We start from the raw sequence: 18,009 nt of genomic DNA, 5'->3' as shown, positions 1-18,009 counted from the left end.
ACAGGAGCACATTGTGGGTTGAGCTCAAAAGACAGGATAGCATGAGAGTGCTCCACTGAAGGCCAGCCAGCTAGAGCTGAGATACCACACAGATGAAATTCCAGTTTCACAGTCAGCAGTAAACTGTCTGTTCTTCTTAGTGGTACTTTATGGTTTGAGAGATCTTAAAACATCCCCAGAAAGGGCTTTCAGCACAAACCAAACAAGTTTAGTGATGATTATTATGATGATAATTTTGAAATCTTTTAGCCTGATAGTAATATGCCTAGTCTGTAAGAATTCTGTCTGATCCCATTCCAAGTTTGCTAGAACTACTATTGTCTAAAACAAGTTGGGCTTACATTACCTAACAGGAAGGATAACTTATGTGAACACTGTACAAGTATTCTGCATTATTTTTAAAAGAAAGGGAAGATACCACTGAAGAAGCTGAAGGAAGCGTTGATTGGGAACTGAAGAGTGATTCGCCAGTAACAGCATCATCTTCAAACAGCAGTGATATCCTCTGTGGTTTTCTTTGGCTGCAGCAAGGAAAAGAATAAAAGTGCAAGATCAATGCAAAAGTTTCAAGGCCCATGTTCTGCATTTCTTTAGGAAGCATAACCTCATCCATAATATGTGATCCTAGATAAAGGAATTGGGTTCCTCACCATCCAAACAATTCTACCATCATCCTCTCTCATCTGCATACCTTTCTACAGAACTGAAGATACAAGAGGTCAGAAAAGGTATTAGAAGCAGAGAAATGAAAAATCCAGTTTGGTGGAGGAATACAATCCATCACAGACCAAAAAAAAAAGACAAAAAAGCCTAGCCAAGTCCAAGAAATCCCACTCACACATCTCTATTTCATCCTCAGCAGCATTAAGAAGAGACAACACTTACAGTGAGTCTGCCTCTTCATGTTTTTAGGACAGAACCGGACCGCTCTGAAGATTCCCCCCAAAGTATTTTCACCTTTCTTTAGTGATTGCAAATAAATCCTCCTCATCATCTTCCTCGAATAGGCTCGTCTTCTTCACAGCTTTAGCCTGACTGATGGTACTAGATGATTTTGCAGAGTCCTCTTTTCGGTTATCTTCTGAAGGAAGCTTAAGTGGCTTGGAGACATTCCAGTGTTCCTTAAAAACAAGGAATTCTTAAGTTTATTTTGTCTTGGCGAAAGCCACTTTCACAACTTCTCTGTAAGAATAAACAGTGCAGCACCTTGGCAGTCCTTGCATCTACCTACTGGCTTTTTTTTTTTTTTCCCCTCCATTCCTGCATTATATTCCTGCAATCTGACATTGATCAGGATTCACGGAGGGCCGGGCCACCTTTCAGCATACATTTGCCAGCAGAATAATGTACATGCTCTTTCCCATTACAGCTGCTCTTAAGAGTTAAGGTTAGTGTAAACTTTCCAGACAAGCTTTTAGTTACTTAGTGCCTCTGAGTTTCAATTAACATGTAGGATGAGACCTCACCTATCTCTAGTAGGTACCAGTCCCTAGGAAGTTTCATCCTTGCATTTCATTTTATCTATCTCCGGACTTTCAAGAAAACTCAAAAAAACAAAACAAACAAGAAAACCAAGCAAACAAAAGAAACTCTAAACAACATAACTGGAACTTTAAGTTTTTCTCACCAAAAAATAAAGTAGAAGGAAACAAATGTATTTTTTTTTTCACTCAATATTTTTAAGTTTGGCTTGTTGGCAGCAGTGTCCTCCATTTCTTATCAACCTAAATACTACCCTGAAAAATATTGATTCACTTCCACATAATTTTTGTTGCCCAGATCCTGAGTTAATCTGAGCCGAGAGTAAGCTTCTTCAACAGTGAACATGTCACAGGAATGAGGCAGACATGGCAAGAAGACACAGCAGTCTGACTGTAGTTCCTGTCTGAACAGTTCTTGGTTTTGGCTAGCAGAAAAACCCCGCAACCCATTTCAATCAAGTCTTGCTCTTCAGTACCTCCTCATCACTGCTGAACAATAAGCTGGAGGCTTTCTTGTGTGGCTCTGACTGTTTCGCTTTCTCTTCCTGAGGCTTTTCCTGTTGCTTCTTGGCAGGCACCACACCAAACAGATCCTAAAAACAAATGCCAAAACAACAGAATGAAAATCCAAATTCACAATGGAAAGCTTGCTGAGAAGTCATCAGCATGCAAGACACCATGGCCCATTGTTTCTCAAATAAGAAAGAAGCAATTTTGTGAACACACTTGGAAGATATTTTCAAGCATGATACAACATTGTGGTATGGGGAAATTCAAGCACACAACATCTGACAGATCAGAAACTTGTAAGCATACTGCCAGATTTAGGCATCCAGGTTCTCCTACATCCACCACACAGCAATTCTGCAGCACAACAGCTAAAATAGTGGGGCACAGTTTCTACTTCGTAACACAATCTTCGTGGACTATGCTAAAATCCAGAGATCTTACCACATTACAGAATGTTTCACAATCCTACCAGTTCCCTCTGTGCACAGTCCCCATTCAGAAGTCGAGGGAGCTCAAGCAGCCCCCTCCTGAACAAGGACCATTATCTTGACTTTGCAAAAATTCTTGCTCTTCCAGCTCTGAACAGGCCTTCTGTCAGTCTCATGCTAGAACTATAGGCTAACTTAACTCAGGCTACAGACCCAAAGTCGACAGCTCAATGGAGTGTGTGCAGGTGGAAGAAGAGGGTGCAACAGGTAAGAAAAGCAGACACTAATAAGTTTCTAGCACCAACTGTGCTCTGATCTCAACTTCTGCACTAGCAGTTGTCATTTTCACATACAGAAAAGCAAGGGGAAAAAAAAAAAGATATTTGCCAGCTGTGACAGTGGAAACAAGAACTCATTCATGGGTAGACAGCAGAGGCCAGGATAGAACAGTGTTTCCAAGCACCTATCAGTTCTGTATCTCAGTGTTCTTTAGCTGTTTGAGAAGGACAGTGTTCTTAGCATTTAGGTTCAGAGATGATGTGCACTGGCTAAAGATACTAAAAAGATAAAGAGCTCACAAGAGTACCTCATCAAATCTCCTTCATGATGCTGTCTGCATGCTCAGAACTATTAAAGAATGTAAGACGACCAATTTGGTGCTCTAAATTTAGTGCTCCATTTATGAGTTCAGATCTTTAAACACCTGAATATTTTCTGCAGCAAGCTGCTCACATGAACAGACAGGATCAGGAAGTGGTACTTACCTCTTCATCATCATCAAACAAAGAGAGTGGAGCTTTCGCTGTGGACTTGCTGGTGGGGAGCGATGTAGCTTTTGATGTCACAGTTTTACTTGATGAAAACAAATCCTGCACAAACCAGTGAAATATCACTATACAAAGCAATGCTACACACTTAAGAAATGGGAGATCTATGTTTTTCCTTTAAAAATGTTCAGCGTGTCTGTGAAGTCAGGATAGATTGTCTTTCAGATACACCAAGTACCCAAAAACTTATGGTGATTTCCCTCAGCTTTGCAGATTTGTTACTACAGGAAATCAAGGACACAAGTCTAAACACAGTCTGTCCTTTGTAATTCTCGTTCTTAATTTGCTGCTCTTTCCTTCCCTTTAGATTTCGAATTAATGCTTGCGTGTACCACACAAGTTCAGTCTTTTCACACTGGGGAAGAAATAATCAAAGATCTCACCCTCGGAGAAAGTTTTCAGAAAGGCTGGGAGCAGATACATGGTGTCAGAGTTCACAACTGTGCAGATAAGTGGAATAAAGTCAGAATGACTCAGATTCCAAAGATTTTTGCAGTCATTTATTTCAGAGATACTCACTTCAGAATCCTCCTCATCTGAGAAGAGGCCCCTCTGTTTCCTTTGAGGTGTCTCAGATGGAGGCTTGAAATCATCACCTGAAGATGGCTGACTCTTAAGGAAAAGAAAACCACTGCATCAGCACCTATTTGGAGTCAGTAAGGGCAGGCACACTATGACCTTCTTAGGGCCCATGCTGCTAACAGCAGTCAAAAGAACAGGACACAGGCTTGCCATCCATGAGCTTAAGTCTCATTTGCTGTGTGAGCAACACCTATGCAGCCAGAACTTTGCAAAGGTCCCCTCTCCCACCACCTTCCTTCTCAGCAGAAAATACGTGCAGTAATGCATGCCAGGCCTCATTCTGAGTCAAAAGAAAATGAATTTTAAGCCATACTTAATAAATAAATAAATAAATAAAAGACAGTTTGTGCCAGCCATCATTTCCTTTATTAGCACAGCATGGACCAGGCCTGCCACCAGCTATATTGCCATTAGTGTCAGAATGATTCCAGACCCAAACACTACTATCAGAAAGGCTAAGTTTAAAATAGCCTTCACTTCCTGACAGAGCAAGAGTGGTGCTGCTGAATCAGTTCTCATCCTCTCTTCCAGGAAAAGAAAGTATTACAAATCTGAGCAACAGTACTGGAGGTTCTCCCATAACCTCTCCTGCTTTTGCATTGCATCAGAAACAGGAGCTGGCTTTCGACTTTGTGCTCAAGTGCTTTTTAAAAGTCAGTATGGATAGAGTCCTACAACAATTGGTACTGTACATCCCCAGCACTGTATGCTTCTCAGTGTGGAGGGGAAAAGAGTTGCTGTAGCTCATTACATTCATATACTGCTTAGATAGCATGTATACAATGAACACATACAGTCTGTGTTACAGAAACAAAGAGCTTCACCACTTGCCCCAAGACACTGCTCTGAAAAATAAAATTGAGTGTGCATTAGGAAAGTCTCACAGCTTTATGCATGTGTCCTCAGGACAGCATTTAAAACTTTTGGTAACTTAAGAGTTTTCAGCTGAAAAGCTACTTTTTGAATGCTCAGAATGTTGTCTATGCTTAGGTAGAAATGTGACACCCACAATCCTGTCCCAAAACATATACAAGTAATGGGTTACCACTTAAGTTCCTGTTAGAGGTTTGTGTAACTGCAACAGTCTGTGCAGTACAGAACCATGACACCAAAGCTTCTTAATTCAGGCTGGCTTCTTTCCAGCAATGAATTTCCTACACTTCTGTTGTTGTTGTTTGCTTGTTAAAGGTTTTGTTTGTTTAAACTAGCAAAGACTTCTCATTTTGCTCCCAATTCAGTTCTACTTTAAAAAGATTCTCTAATCATTTCCCACAAGCAAAAAGCCTTGAATAAACTCAAAGTTAGAGAAGCAAAAGACATTTAAGGGCTCCTGAAACACTTAAGGAGTTCTGGCCACAAAAGACCCACAAAAGAAAATATGGCACTTCCATACTGTTTCACACAGAAAGATGACCTCAGACACAGTAATTTCTTTCTCCTAATACCTTAGCCATACAACCTATTTATATTCCATTACCTTTTTTGCTATGGCTATCTTCTTTTCACTCTCCGCTTCTTTAGTTGTGCTAGCAGCCACAGTAGAAACGGCAGGTTTCTCTTTGAATAAGTCACCTTCATCATCATCATCAAATAGGTCAGTTGCAGATTTGACTGCATTAAGAGACAAAACAAATAATGTAATGAGTAGAACGGGACAGCACAGACACTACTGAACAAGAGACAGCAAAGATACCGTGCTCTCTTTTATAAAAAAAAAACAAGTATGTACAATCAGTGAATGTGCAGATGACATAGTATATCCAAGAGCTTGGCTTATGCAATTATTATACTAAAGCAGGAAAGAAGATTCTCATCCTACCCTGGGCTCATGTGGTAAACTCCGGTGGCACAGATCTCCAAAAGAGATCCTTCCCCCTTGGCAGTCAGCTCTTAAACGGGTCTGGGGAGGTGCAGCCAGGCTCCACCCCTTCTGGCAGCACAGGTGGATTCCCTTCACCTGTGCTCCCTTGGCTGACTGATTGCTTGCCTGAGGCGATCAATCAGAGGTTCAGGCCCTGATTCACCAGTCCCCATACAAAGTAGCAGAGACTTTTAAGGGAAAAAACTAGTCAAGCTCTTGAAGTGAAACAGAGCATCAGTGACAGACACTGTAACCAACAAGCATCCAGTTGGAGTCTCATTGAATGGCTACTTCTAAATCCCTCAACAAAGCATTTTACATTAGTTTGGCACACCTAAAGGTCAAGTGCCTGTCAATAGGTGGTGGTGAGCAGAGGTGCTCAAAGCTGCACGAGCTCAGTCTGTACTACTTTCCTGCTTTAAGTCTGAATGCTGCCTTTGAAGCAGAAGTAACATCCTAAGAGAGAAAGGTCATTGGAGAGCATGTACAAATAAACCAGCCCTATCGTTCTGAGGAAAAGAGTTACTAATAGAATAAATATTAAAACAAACACAGACCAAAACAAACAAAAACCCAACAAAAACCAAGTCAAAAATAAGTCCAGCAAAGGACTCAGTGATTCAGACAGTTTGAACTTCAATGATCTTTTACATTTAACTTGTCACTGCACAGATAAGGAGGTACCTGGACCTGGAGGCTTTTTAGTTGTTCCCATGAAGAAGTCATCATCATCATCATCAAAAAGAACAACTTTTTCAGGTTGCTTGGGAGCTTTTTCTGTACTCTGTGCTGCAGGTTTCTTGTCTTTTTCCACAATTACAGAGGAACTGAAGACATCACTCCCTCCTGCAGGTCAGATGGAGGAAAAGGGATCCACACAGTTACTACAGCCAGAGTTACTGAAAAGCTACTGAAAAAAGTTACTCCTGTGAAAGTTGAACCAGACAATTTCCATCACAGCAATACTTAAAGCATTCCTGCAATGTCTCATCAAAAGCACAAGCTTCTGCTAACCCACGAAAATATGATCAAAATTAAAAGATAAAAATGCATTTCCCTCTCAGAGTATGAGTCAGAGCTGTGATTGAGTGCACTGCAGACATAAAACAGCACATTAGTATTTAAAGTAATATATACCCTTAGGAGTAAACTAGTGTAAACTCTCCAAGCTACCAGCTGCTACCATTTATCTCCCATCATTGGCACCTACCTTCAGAACTCCTGCAGAACTCTGATTAAACATAAAGCATGCTGCAAGTTAGGCTTAGCACAGCAGAAGCGCCTGTGTTTGTCATTAAGCATGTGATCATCAAGCAGTGCAGTGCTGCTGAGCTTTCATAGCTTTCTTCTTTAAAAGCTCCCCAGTGTGCTTTAAAGAAAACGACATCTTGTGCATGAAGCAATTTGCTATTGAATGAGTCATACCTGGGAACAGAGACACTGCACCTGCAGGAACTTTCTTTAAGGATTTTGTAGAGATTGCTGAAATCACAGGAAGTACAATACAATTGGATGCACTCACTTTACACTATCAAAGCCTTTAGAACTCTACCATAGAAGTAGGAACCTGAGAGCTCTGAGCTCCACATTTTGCTTAGCAGCCCAGAAGTCTTTAAGATGTTCTCTTTGAACTTCTGCTTCTTTTTTGCAGATGCATGTAAGAACAGTCTAGCTTACTGTAATCCATTAAAACTTGCCAATGAATCTGAGGCTTACAAACACAGTTTGCATCCACACAGTGTTGTTTACAAGGGTTCACATTCACACATTTGAACTACTTTGATACAATACAATCAAAACAAAACAGCTCAGCCTCTAAACCCACATCTGAAAATTCAATAAGTACAATGTTTCAATAAAAACTGCTGCAGTACAGAACAAGTGCTCATCAGATTCCTCAAGAGTTTGGATATACAACAAAATGAAATGTAGATATTCAAACTGCGAGGAACAATCTTGACCCAACAAAATCCACGACTGGATCCCACACAGTACTCCTCAGCAACAGAAACCCAGCGTATGCAGTGAGCTCTGCCAACATCAGCAAGGATATTTTGTCTGCTCCAGGAAGACAGGTACATGTAAGTGATCACAGTGAACATATAAAATTCAAGGAAAACATAACTGCTCTCTATTGAGATTGAAGAAAATAAGAGATTTGAAAACAATTGCTATGCCAGAATTCCTAGTTGGAAAAATTATGTTCCTGCTGCTGGCTGTGATAAATTACAGCACAGACAGAAGTAGAAAGCCAAAAAGCAGGTTCTTACCTGCACTGATAGAAACTTGTTCCTCTTGCTCTTTTGAATCTTCTCTCGGTGCTTCAGCAAAAAGATCACCCTGGTAGTAGACAAAAATGCAAAGGAGTAGTGAATTTGTCTTTTGTAGGAAAATACAGTTGCCAAATCTTTCGTGTAGAATATCCAAACAATGTGTTTGCTGTTTCTTTAGTTATAACTAGGAACACTACATCCTGCAAAGGCAATGGCTTGGCTACTGTTCTGGACTTCTTCTAGTATCAACTGCATGATAAAAATCAGAGGTAATCTTTTTTTTTTTTTTTTTTTTTTTTTTTTTTTTTTTACACAATTTTTCTGTCAAAGCCTTAAACCTCATTAATTTTTAATAGAAATCTTTCTTAAAGTGAACAAACAGCATAATATTTAGTTCATCATCACAGATAAAAATGAGGTACTGAGTACACAGCTGGAATCAAAACCTCTCTAATGTAGTGCCAGAACCACACTTGCATTTCTAGCAGCACTACCACAGAAAAGTAGGCTCTGTGCCAAAGGCAACACAAGTACCTCACTCACATAGCTTTCTTTGTCCAACAGAAAGATACACTGTCCCATTATATTTGAATGTTAACAAAAAACAAAATGTTGTTTCTTCTCTCTGCCTCCCAGAGTTGTTGGGAATTTGTGGGATTTTTTTGGTGTTTTCCTGTTTTGCTCTAAAAGGACACACACATCTCCATCACATCTTCAGCATTCTCACCTCATCATCATCAAAGAGACCTGTGCCACCACTGAAGAGACCACCCTTAGAACCAAATGGTGTGAAATCTTCATCAGTCAGCTTAGGAGGCTTGAAAATGTCATCTTCATCATCTAGAAAGCATGAGAGACAAGACTATTGACTGAGTTTCAGGAAAGGGAATAAAGAAACAATCAAAACAAAAATTAGTTTGATTCCACCCCCTCTCTCTTATAAACATGATATGTATGGAGAAGCTGCTGTAGATCTCTCAGGTTGTTTGTAGCTACTCCACAATGTTACATTTAAGGTGAAGCTCTCACTGACCTGTTACTGGCCATCTTTTGCACACACACAGAACCTCCTGAAGGACGCTCACTGATATCCTGTCCAGTTTCTACAGCAAATACCATGTTTTCTTAAGCAGTATCTTACAATTCAACCAACTGAAGAGCAAGACAGGAGGAAATCTTACCGTCTGATGGAACTTGAACTTCCTTCTTTTCTTTTGGAGTTTTCCTTGATTTGACTTCTGGTGACAGTGCTTTAAGAAGAAGAATTCAAAGTGTAAATGAAATAATCTATCTTTACTTGTAACCTGTGCTTGACCTATGATTAAAAAAATCTCAAAAAGTAATTTAAACAAAATACATCAGCTCAGTAAAGCAATTCTCTATAGTACAAGCTCTAAAAATGGCACTTAAAATTATAATGGCAACATAGTTATTCATACTGTGACTAATGGTGACTAGTATCACCCGAGATGTCAGAGAGAAATACAGCATTACAGATAGTACAGATCCCACACAGGGCACACAGAACCTTGGATGTCTCTGGCCACATATTATGCCTTGATGGAGTTACTTAATAAATTTTACTCCTCTCTTTCTCATTGCTCAGCAAGGTTATTTCAATTAACAGAAGATTAGCCTGTAACTGAACAAGTTAAGCTGTTAAATTTTACATTCCAATATCCAAAATCCTAACTTGATAGTTCGAATCAAGCAAGAACAAATAAATGTACTAACTCTGAGAGTAAAAATGACAAATACAAGGCAAAAGCAAGCTCGTGAGCACTCTAGAACTTAATTTCAGTTCATTTATGTTCAACTGCTGTTTTGCTGTAAGAATAACTACATGAGAGTGGCCTTGCCATTTGAGATTGAAGTAAAAGTAAATGAAGTAATTATTTATTCTAATATATCAGTGAAAACAATAGGACTGACAAGTTCCTCAAAACACAGCATATTTAAGCCAAATACAGCAGCAGAAAAAATAAACAAAACCATGTCCCATGAAAGCAAACTACTTCTTGAGGGCTTTTTTGAGCTCTAAAAAAGACCACAGCAACCAGTGCTTTCACATACTTGCCTTAAATAGGGGGAAGGAGATGTGGTCAAACGTGCAGCTGTTTTACATACTGATGGAGAATTAGAGTCAAGAGAAAATATTTACAATAATATGTGCATCTGAGAAGTGATCTGTCTCATCTGAAAGCAATGAGTTTTCTCAGCAAATTCCAATTCATTCCTATAAGTTATGACCAAAATGTTTTTCAGAGCAGAAAACAGTTACAATAGTATTTTTAATTCCTCCTATTAGGCCTTCAACTAATACATGCTAAACAATAGCTTTGTGTAATTTCAAATACTGTTACCAAATTCTCTTCTCCAACACCCTCAGGAGTTCTCCACCATCTCACAACCATTCATCAAAACTTAAGAGTTAACTTACACGAACGCTCTTCCTCCTGTTTAACTGGTATTTCTCCTTTGATTCGGGCTGCAAGCTCATCTGCAAATGACGTTGGCCTTTTCTTTTTCTGAGGGGCAGGGGCAAATAGCCATATAATTATTCTACTCAATCCCAATGCCAGTTTGAATTACTTGCAATTATGCAATCATAAATACAGTACAGCACAGCCTCATTTATACAATTTCCTATTTAGTCTTCAATAGAAAGGGTAAGTAAGGATTTTAAGACGGCAATTAAGAGATTGCGTGCATCAAAGAAAAGCCATTTATAGTCCATTATATGATGAAATTATTAACATCACCTGAATTAGGGAATATAACAAACAAGAAGTATTTATCATACCCCAAATAGAACAATTTCTTAATGACATTTAAAGCCAGTTTTGATTCCAGATTAGGGTGCAGGAGTCCCCTAGTTTCAAGGGACGAAGCATGAATAATCATATTGAAAGAAGATTCTCACGGGTCCTCTCTACCAGGTATACCCACTTCAGGTATCCAAGTGATCTATAATCACAACCAAAGACAAATTTTTCATGAAACAAGCTCAAAACCTATCCTCGTGGAGAGGCACTAATCACTTACAGGTCTTGTGGTTTCCTCAAAGTCTCCATCCTCATCTTCTTCTTTTTCAGAGTCAAAGAGATCACAACCATCATAATCATCTTCATCACTCATCTGGGCTGTCCTCTGAGAAAAGAAATAATACCCTGTTGTCCTCTCCTCAAGATGGCATACAAAAGGCACGAGTACAAATTTCTGCCTGCTTAGATAAAACATTCAGAGCAAACTTACTGAAAGGATGGAAACATTCAGCCAGTTTGGGGGTACTGAACAACTTTTGAGATGTAAGGAGAGAGTGCCTGTAGCTGCATGCAACTAGTTGTGTTCTCTAGTACACTCCTGGGCTGCCTCACCAAACGCTAAGCCTGTGCTCACAAGGAGCATGCACTGAAGGTGAAACTCTCACTGGACCTGTTACTGGCCATCTTTTGCACACACACATAAAAACTGTTTGAAAAACTGTTCTTCCAGTCCTGAATCTTCTCAGACTGAGGGTTGCCAGCATAAGCCTCTTTTCCACTGACACCTTTAAACATGGGTAATATTCCTTCCCCTTGGCAAGGTAGCTACCTATTCCCAACAGCTGAAATTAGATTCGAATTTTTCAACCTAAGCATTTCTTTTCCCCTTTTCATTTGTTATCCAAATAATTATGCTTTTCAAATGTTTCACAGTGCTCTCATCTTTGATTTCAGGTCATACTCAGATTGCATTGTTCCTTACTTCCTGTATCACAAATTCAGAATTGTAATTAGACACAGTAATCCCTCAGAAGCCAAGTTCTCATGGGGCTGATTCTTTCAACTCCCAGTGCTCCAAAGTTATTCCTGAGAAAAACACACATCAGGCAGTGCCACTGAACATATACTGGGCATCTAATGATGGCTGACAAGCATGCTTTAAAGCCCAACAAAGGTTCATACATAGTACATGCCATCTGGTCAGGACGGCCTACTCATAGAAAGTTCTACAAATCAGGCTTAACCAAGGCTTTCAATTGCTAATTATCCCGGGCTCTGATCTCCTCTTTTTTGCATTCTCACTGTGTCTCAAGCAGAAAGTCTTTCAGGTTGTACCAGGGCATATAATTATACCATCTTTTGGTCATCCTCACTCGGGTTTCCAAATTCGTCGTCTGATTCCTGGAACACAAGAGACCCAAAGACAATTATCACACATTGCTTTATTCAGTGGTCAAAGGAGTGGGCTCAGAAGCTCCGGACTTGCTTAAATCTGGATACTTTTCATCTCCTCACCCCAGTCAGACCACATAATTGTTTGACTGCTACTGAACATCTTTCTGAAGAGGAACTTACTCAAGTTTCATTAACTTCGTCAAGTAAACAAACTTCATCTGACAGTGCATTCGAGTAACTAACTCAAAAGGCATTTAACTCTAATTGAGCAAAGATATCAAGAGTAAACTCCTGAGGATAAAAGCAGTGCTTACACAGCACAGCTACAAACCACAAATATTCCAGGTAGACAAAACGTATCAGAAACTGACAATCCAATGCATTGGATTCACAGGGCCAAGCTTGGAGGAGAATCATTGAAACCTGTTTGAACTTATTCCTGTTAGTTCACAACCCATTCTTTGCCACAGTAACTTACAACAAATTTGTCAATTCTTGAATTCTCACACAAGAATAGAGTTGTTTTGCTTCACAAAGTGAAATTAGACTGAATAAAACATTTCACTTTGAAATATTCCACTATAGCATTAGTTAGAGCCAGTAACACATTACTCTCCTGAAAGGCTGCAGAGAAAATTACTCCATAAGAACAGTAACAGAAAAGCACATTTACCACAACAGACATAAGGAGGAGACACTGCAATATTGTTTTGAGACTCCAAATGAAAAAGTGAGGCAGTTAATGGCCTCACATCTAAATAAGGACTCATGAACACTTATGCAAAGCAGCTACTTTTTCATTGCTTACCTCTTCATCCTTTTCTTCACTGTCAAGTACACTTCCACGATCACTATCAACTGATCCTTCTATTTTAGATGAAAACAAAAGTTAGGATCAGACATGACATCTCTACACAGAGCTTGTTGGTCACCAGATATAATTACTGCTACATTAAAAGCTTTGTGATGAGAAATAAAAATCAGAAGGATAAGAGTGGTCTGAAAGAGCTTTGTAGGCTGCTGAACTTCTAGCATTCTGTGTTTCAAATACACAGGGCAAGACTTACTGACAACTCATTCACATATTGGAAAGGGGGTTGTGACAGCATGACTCAAGGTTTTCTGTAACTATTTTCAGTATGTACCCAAATAGGCAAAAACAACTATGCAGTATGTCACAAGATATGTAGTTAAAACCAAAATACCAGAGTTTCAGATTAGGAATTACTTACTCCAAGAGAAATCAAAATTTATGCGAGCACATACCCTCACTAGTCAGATCTCCAAGGCCAACATCATCTTGTTCCATGAACTGCTGAGAGCCAATCAGGTAAGGTAAAGGTCTGTCAATATAGAGATCCTAGAAAGAGACAACATCAAGTCTTTCTGACAGCTAGGCACAGCTCTACATTGCTGATGAAGACAGAAGTCCTACAGCCCTTGTTATAACATGAGAAGGATACAAGCTTATTTCAAAAGAGTCTCAGAAACATTCTTCAAGTGGTGTGGGCCAGTTGAAATTCCCTCTTGACACTATCTCTGTTTACATGGCCCCAGTACCTTTTCTAGATGATATCTACCAAAAAAAAAAATCTTGCAAATTCTATCTCTAGAATTCTTAATTACTAGGACAGTAAAAACTGACTAAAAAAACATGAGATTTAAAGGTCTCATTCCACCCAGAACTCAGGTAGTGAACTTCCCAAGTTCACTCCCATTCAATTAAATCTCTTTAGGGCCACCACTCATCAATGCTAACCCAACTGCAAGACAAGCAGGCTATTAAAGAAATAGCTCAGCACACAGCATTTCAGTTTTACATATAGTCACCAAATCTTCTTTTTAGGTAAATAACATGAATTTGATAACAATATAATATTACTGCTGACAGAAATGAAGAACAAGTCCAATAAAAGAAACACAAATCCAATCCTCCCAGCAAAAACAGGTCTCTGTACCTTTGGTTCAAGTATCAGTTCTACCCTCTCATTACTTTCTTCCTCTTCTGAGTCAGAGTTGCCTGCTTTGATGTCTAGCTGTTCAAATGCACTGTCCAGAACTTGCAGCCCATAATTCACTGCTTCTTGTATTTTGGGGATTAGATCAGCTTCTTTCTGTTCCCGTGTCTTTTCCTTCAACAGGAAGAATATTGTCATTGCATTTTACTCAAGATTCAACCTCACTGCAACACGCATGCAAAAATCTGATTTCAAATTAGTATGATGAAAGTCTTTCACTGTATGCAAGAAAAAGATCTTCATGAGCTTTGAGGGTTGGTTTTTTGTTTTGTTTTGGTTTTTTTTTCTTTGACTTAATTCACCTTTTTCAACCCTATAAACTGACACGTTTTAAACACCCACACTAACACAACACTTTCCTTTTTGTGCTCCTTCACAGGAACCTTTATGTGATAATACACCAAGACTATAAGATATATATAGAAAGCTCTGAGTTTTCATTCCTAGTAATTGCAGTCATATTCTACTAATTCACAACATTTGAATCCAGAATCTTCAATTCTTTTCCTAGAAAAATACACACAGCTGTTGGAAAATAAACGTCTTGTCTATCACATTACAATATCGAAACTGGGAAGGGGAAGACCCTAAAAGATTACCATATGTTGCAGGAGCTTTCAAAGTTACTGTTAATGTTGTGTTTGAACGACATACACCATAAAGAGTAAAGACATTGTGAAGAAAGTTAACAGTTTGATTTGTAAGCACCCATGTAAGATGAAGTTAGCTACCTGCTCTGCTTTCTCCCCAGCATCTGTTTTGGTTATAGATTCTTCCACTTCTTCATCGTATACTCGCTAAAAAAGTCAAGGAAGATTAATGAAATAAAGCAACAAACTGTTACAAGGGCTAAATCATGGGTATCATCAACAAAATAAAATTACAAATTAATTCATGAGATATTAAAAAAGTCATAGATGATGCTAGGCATCTTCATAGCATTCTTTCATGCACTGCAGCTATTATGAAGGTCTTACCACTAGCCTCTCAATCCAACTAAGGTGATTCAAGACCACACATGACATTGCAACAGCAGAAGGCAAGCTGAGCATTTAACCCCTTTTACAGACTAAGTTAATGTTAAAACAAAAACAAACAAACAAAAAAAACCCCCACAAAATAATTACAGCACACAGACTGTTTTAACTCCCTATTATTAAGCTATTTTAGAAGCCTTCAAAAAGTAAGCCTAATTTACTTATGGGCAGTTGGGTTCTGTTTTCTAACAGCTTTTCTCTTTCTTTCCTGTTTGCCACTACAAGGAAAGGTCACATCCCTCCCCAGCCCTCAGCATGTTCTGGAGATTGCTCTATCCAGCACTTTGAGCACTCTCTTGCAGGATCAGCTACAGTTCGAACCTGCAAACCTGAATCCAGATCTCTCAAAACATAGGTGGCTGTTATCCCCTCAGAAGAGACAGATCTCTCTTGCTAAAGTGCAACCTAGAAGTGATGACCGTTTTCCACGCACTTACAATTGAGCAAAAACAATCTAAAGCATCCAAGACTTAAAATGTTTGGTACAAAATCATAGTCATTTGAGTCAGAAGAGACCTTTAAAAGCCATCTAGTCCAACTCTGCTGCAATGAACAGGAACACCTACAGCTCCATCAGGTGCTCAGAGCCTCATCCAGCCTGACCTTGGATGCCTACAGGGGTGGAGCGCCCACCACTCTTTGGGCAACCTGTGCCAGTGCCTCACCACCTTTATAGTAAAAAATATTTTCCTTTTATTCAATCTGAATCTCTCCTCTTTTAGTTTGAAAACATTTCCCCTTGTCCTTTCGCCACAGATCCTGCTAAAGAGTCTGCCCCCTTCTTTCTTACGGCCATTAAGCTGAACAGCAAAGGTAGGCCAGAAGAGAGATCATAACACTGCAAATACCAGTAACCCAGATTTTCAGCACCTCATTCTCTGCCAGCATCTGTCCCACGACAGCATTATGGCTCCAGAGGAGACACACGGCCTGAGCACAACGCTGATCGAGACAAAGTGCTCGGTAAAAGCTACAGCTGGGGGGGAAGCCTACAAACCCGGCAGGCCGTTACAGCTCTGCGTGCGGTACAGCCGCGCTCCCGGTGCGCGCCTACTCACGTTCTCTATGAACTGCGTGTTGGACAGCATGAGGAAGTCGTTGAAGACATTGTGAAGGCGGCAGTCGGCGGCTTTCGTCTCACTGATCAGCCCGTCCACCTGCTTCTTGATCTCGTGGGTCCTGGAGATGGTTTGCTGGGAGAACTCTTGCAGGAAGCGCAGGAGCTGCGTGGGACGGGAAGCGGCGCTCAGGGCGGCTCCGCGCACCGCGGGTGCTCACGCAGCCGAGACCGCGCAGCGCAGCGTCCGCTCACCCCCGCGTCCGAGGCCAAGGACCAGCTCTGGCTGCCCTTACGGATCTCCTCCAGCGACCAGGGCCGCTCCCACACGGGCGCCGGTTCCGCCGCATCCTGCGCGCCGTTCATCTGCGGGAGAAGAGCGGTGAAGCGAGAGAGAGACGGGGCCCGGCCCGACCCCGCCCGCCCGTGCGCTCACCCTGACCGCGGGCCGCCTCGCTCCGCGCTCCCGGCAGTCAGCTGAATGCTGTCACGTGATCCGCCGCAAGGCGCTGCGCGGCACGGCCCACCCCGAAGCCGCCGCCCAGCCCGGCCCAGTCCCGTGCGGCTCTGCGCCACGGCCGGCAGGGGGCGGGCCGGCGCCGCGGGAGGGAGGAAGACTGCGGTCAGGGCCGCCTCGAACCCCCTTGAAGCATCCTGACAGCTCTGCATCTCGTGTGTTCTTCATTACAAGTGAATTAACAAGAAGGAATACAACAGTAACGTGCTCTCCCTGCTGGGAACGAAGTCCTCCATGCAAACAGTCAGTCTGGGGCAGCCCTCGCTAGTACTACGTGGAGTTGCTTTATTTGTTGCACTGAACTGCAGTCGGTGAAGAAGCAGAGCACTGGCTGATCTCTTAAAATAAGACAAAGCACCACCTCCAGGTTCCCATCCATGGATTTCGATGACCGCATCCAAATACCTGAGGGAGATGGCTGGATTAGGGCCAGAAGAACATCTAAAAGAAAAGCATCACTACATTCTTTTCAGTGACTTTGTAAGCATTACTGAGCTGGATCAATCCTTCAACCTTAGAAGAGATTCAAGAATTTTTATGTGTTGATGATAAAGCAGAAAATCAAAAATATTCCATGTGGAAAAATATTTGTTTGGGCTGGTTTCACAACAGGGTCTTGAGCAAGCCCCACATATGGGATTAATCTAAAGTTATTCTCCAAGGCTTTTAGTGTTTTGCCATAGTCCCTTCCTCTGCAATATTCCAAAACCCAGCAGACTTGCCTTTCCTTACTTTCCATATCCACTGAAATACAGAACGGAACCCAACAAGCTCTTGGTGGATAATGCAGGTTTGTGTACCAGCACATGACAGAAGGTGGGGTTTATGTGCTCTATGCCTTGTGATACTGCAGGGTCTTTCCATCAGGCAGATTCAGTCTGGGGACCCTGTGAGAATTAGTGTCTAGGGAAAGAAAACCAATATGGAATACTCCTTAGGGGCAGTTGTTTGAGACACACAAACAGTTTTCTGAGCAGACAGGGCTACAAAGAGCACAATACAAACCTACTTTCTAGAAGGTGCAACCCAAATATTGTTGTCAGGCACCTGAAAAGCTTTTCAGTCCTACAATCCCTTCTAGAGAAGAATTTAGCTGTATTGATTGTAAAGGTTAGAGAGAAGATAGAAACAAGAAAGATCAGTTGTGGTTTTCCTCAGAACTTGAAAAATAAATATGCAGTGCAGAGGTGTCAATAATCACATTTATTATCAGGGCCTGACCTGCATGCTGAGAAATAGAACGTGCCAGATTACATAG

The 18,009-nt window shown here is 40.9% G+C and overlaps 1 protein-coding gene across 2 annotated transcripts in view; it reads right to left on the bottom strand.

Moving 5' to 3' along the window:
* LOC128078197 (WASH complex subunit 2-like) overlaps window positions 1–18,009 on the bottom strand; it is a 40,196-nt gene that overhangs the window by 14,143 nt on the left and 8,044 nt on the right. Inside the window, exons 1-21 of one of the 2 annotated variants that reach the window (XM_052678189.1) lie at window positions 16,671–16,767; window positions 16,490–16,600; window positions 16,236–16,400; window positions 14,872–14,937; window positions 14,081–14,254; window positions 13,389–13,482; window positions 12,931–12,989; window positions 12,081–12,128; window positions 11,008–11,112; window positions 10,403–10,490; window positions 9,144–9,212; window positions 8,690–8,802; window positions 7,960–8,029; window positions 7,115–7,171; window positions 6,374–6,535; window positions 5,306–5,439; window positions 3,766–3,858; window positions 3,184–3,288; window positions 1,958–2,074; window positions 958–1,121; window positions 419–521 (exon numbers count right to left, since the gene is read on the bottom strand). In XM_052678189.1, coding sequence (XP_052534149.1) covers window positions 419–521; window positions 958–1,121; window positions 1,958–2,074; window positions 3,184–3,288; window positions 3,766–3,858; window positions 5,306–5,439; window positions 6,374–6,535; window positions 7,115–7,171; window positions 7,960–8,029; window positions 8,690–8,802; window positions 9,144–9,212; window positions 10,403–10,490; window positions 11,008–11,112; window positions 12,081–12,128; window positions 12,931–12,989; window positions 13,389–13,482; window positions 14,081–14,254; window positions 14,872–14,937; window positions 16,236–16,400; window positions 16,490–16,600 — 2,097 coding nt within the window. In that variant the 5' untranslated portion in view covers window positions 16,671–16,767. Of the gene's footprint in view, window positions 1–418; window positions 522–957; window positions 1,122–1,957; window positions 2,075–3,183; window positions 3,289–3,765; window positions 3,859–5,305; window positions 5,440–6,373; window positions 6,536–7,114; window positions 7,172–7,959; window positions 8,030–8,689; window positions 8,803–9,143; window positions 9,213–10,402; window positions 10,491–11,007; window positions 11,113–12,080; window positions 12,129–12,930; window positions 12,990–13,388; window positions 13,483–14,080; window positions 14,255–14,871; window positions 14,938–16,235; window positions 16,401–16,489; window positions 16,601–16,670; window positions 16,768–18,009 lie in introns of those variants that run through there. The other variant, XM_052678190.1, reaches the window with a different exon arrangement.

The sequence above is a fragment of the Tympanuchus pallidicinctus genome, unplaced genomic scaffold (assembly GCF_026119805.1).
Source record: "Tympanuchus pallidicinctus isolate F22 unplaced genomic scaffold, pur_lepc_1.0 scaffold16, whole genome shotgun sequence".
Taxonomy (NCBI): Eukaryota; Metazoa; Chordata; class Aves; order Galliformes; family Phasianidae; genus Tympanuchus; species Tympanuchus pallidicinctus.
The sequence above is the reverse complement of the archived record's forward strand: the minus strand, read 5'-3'. Positions and strand labels throughout refer to the sequence as shown.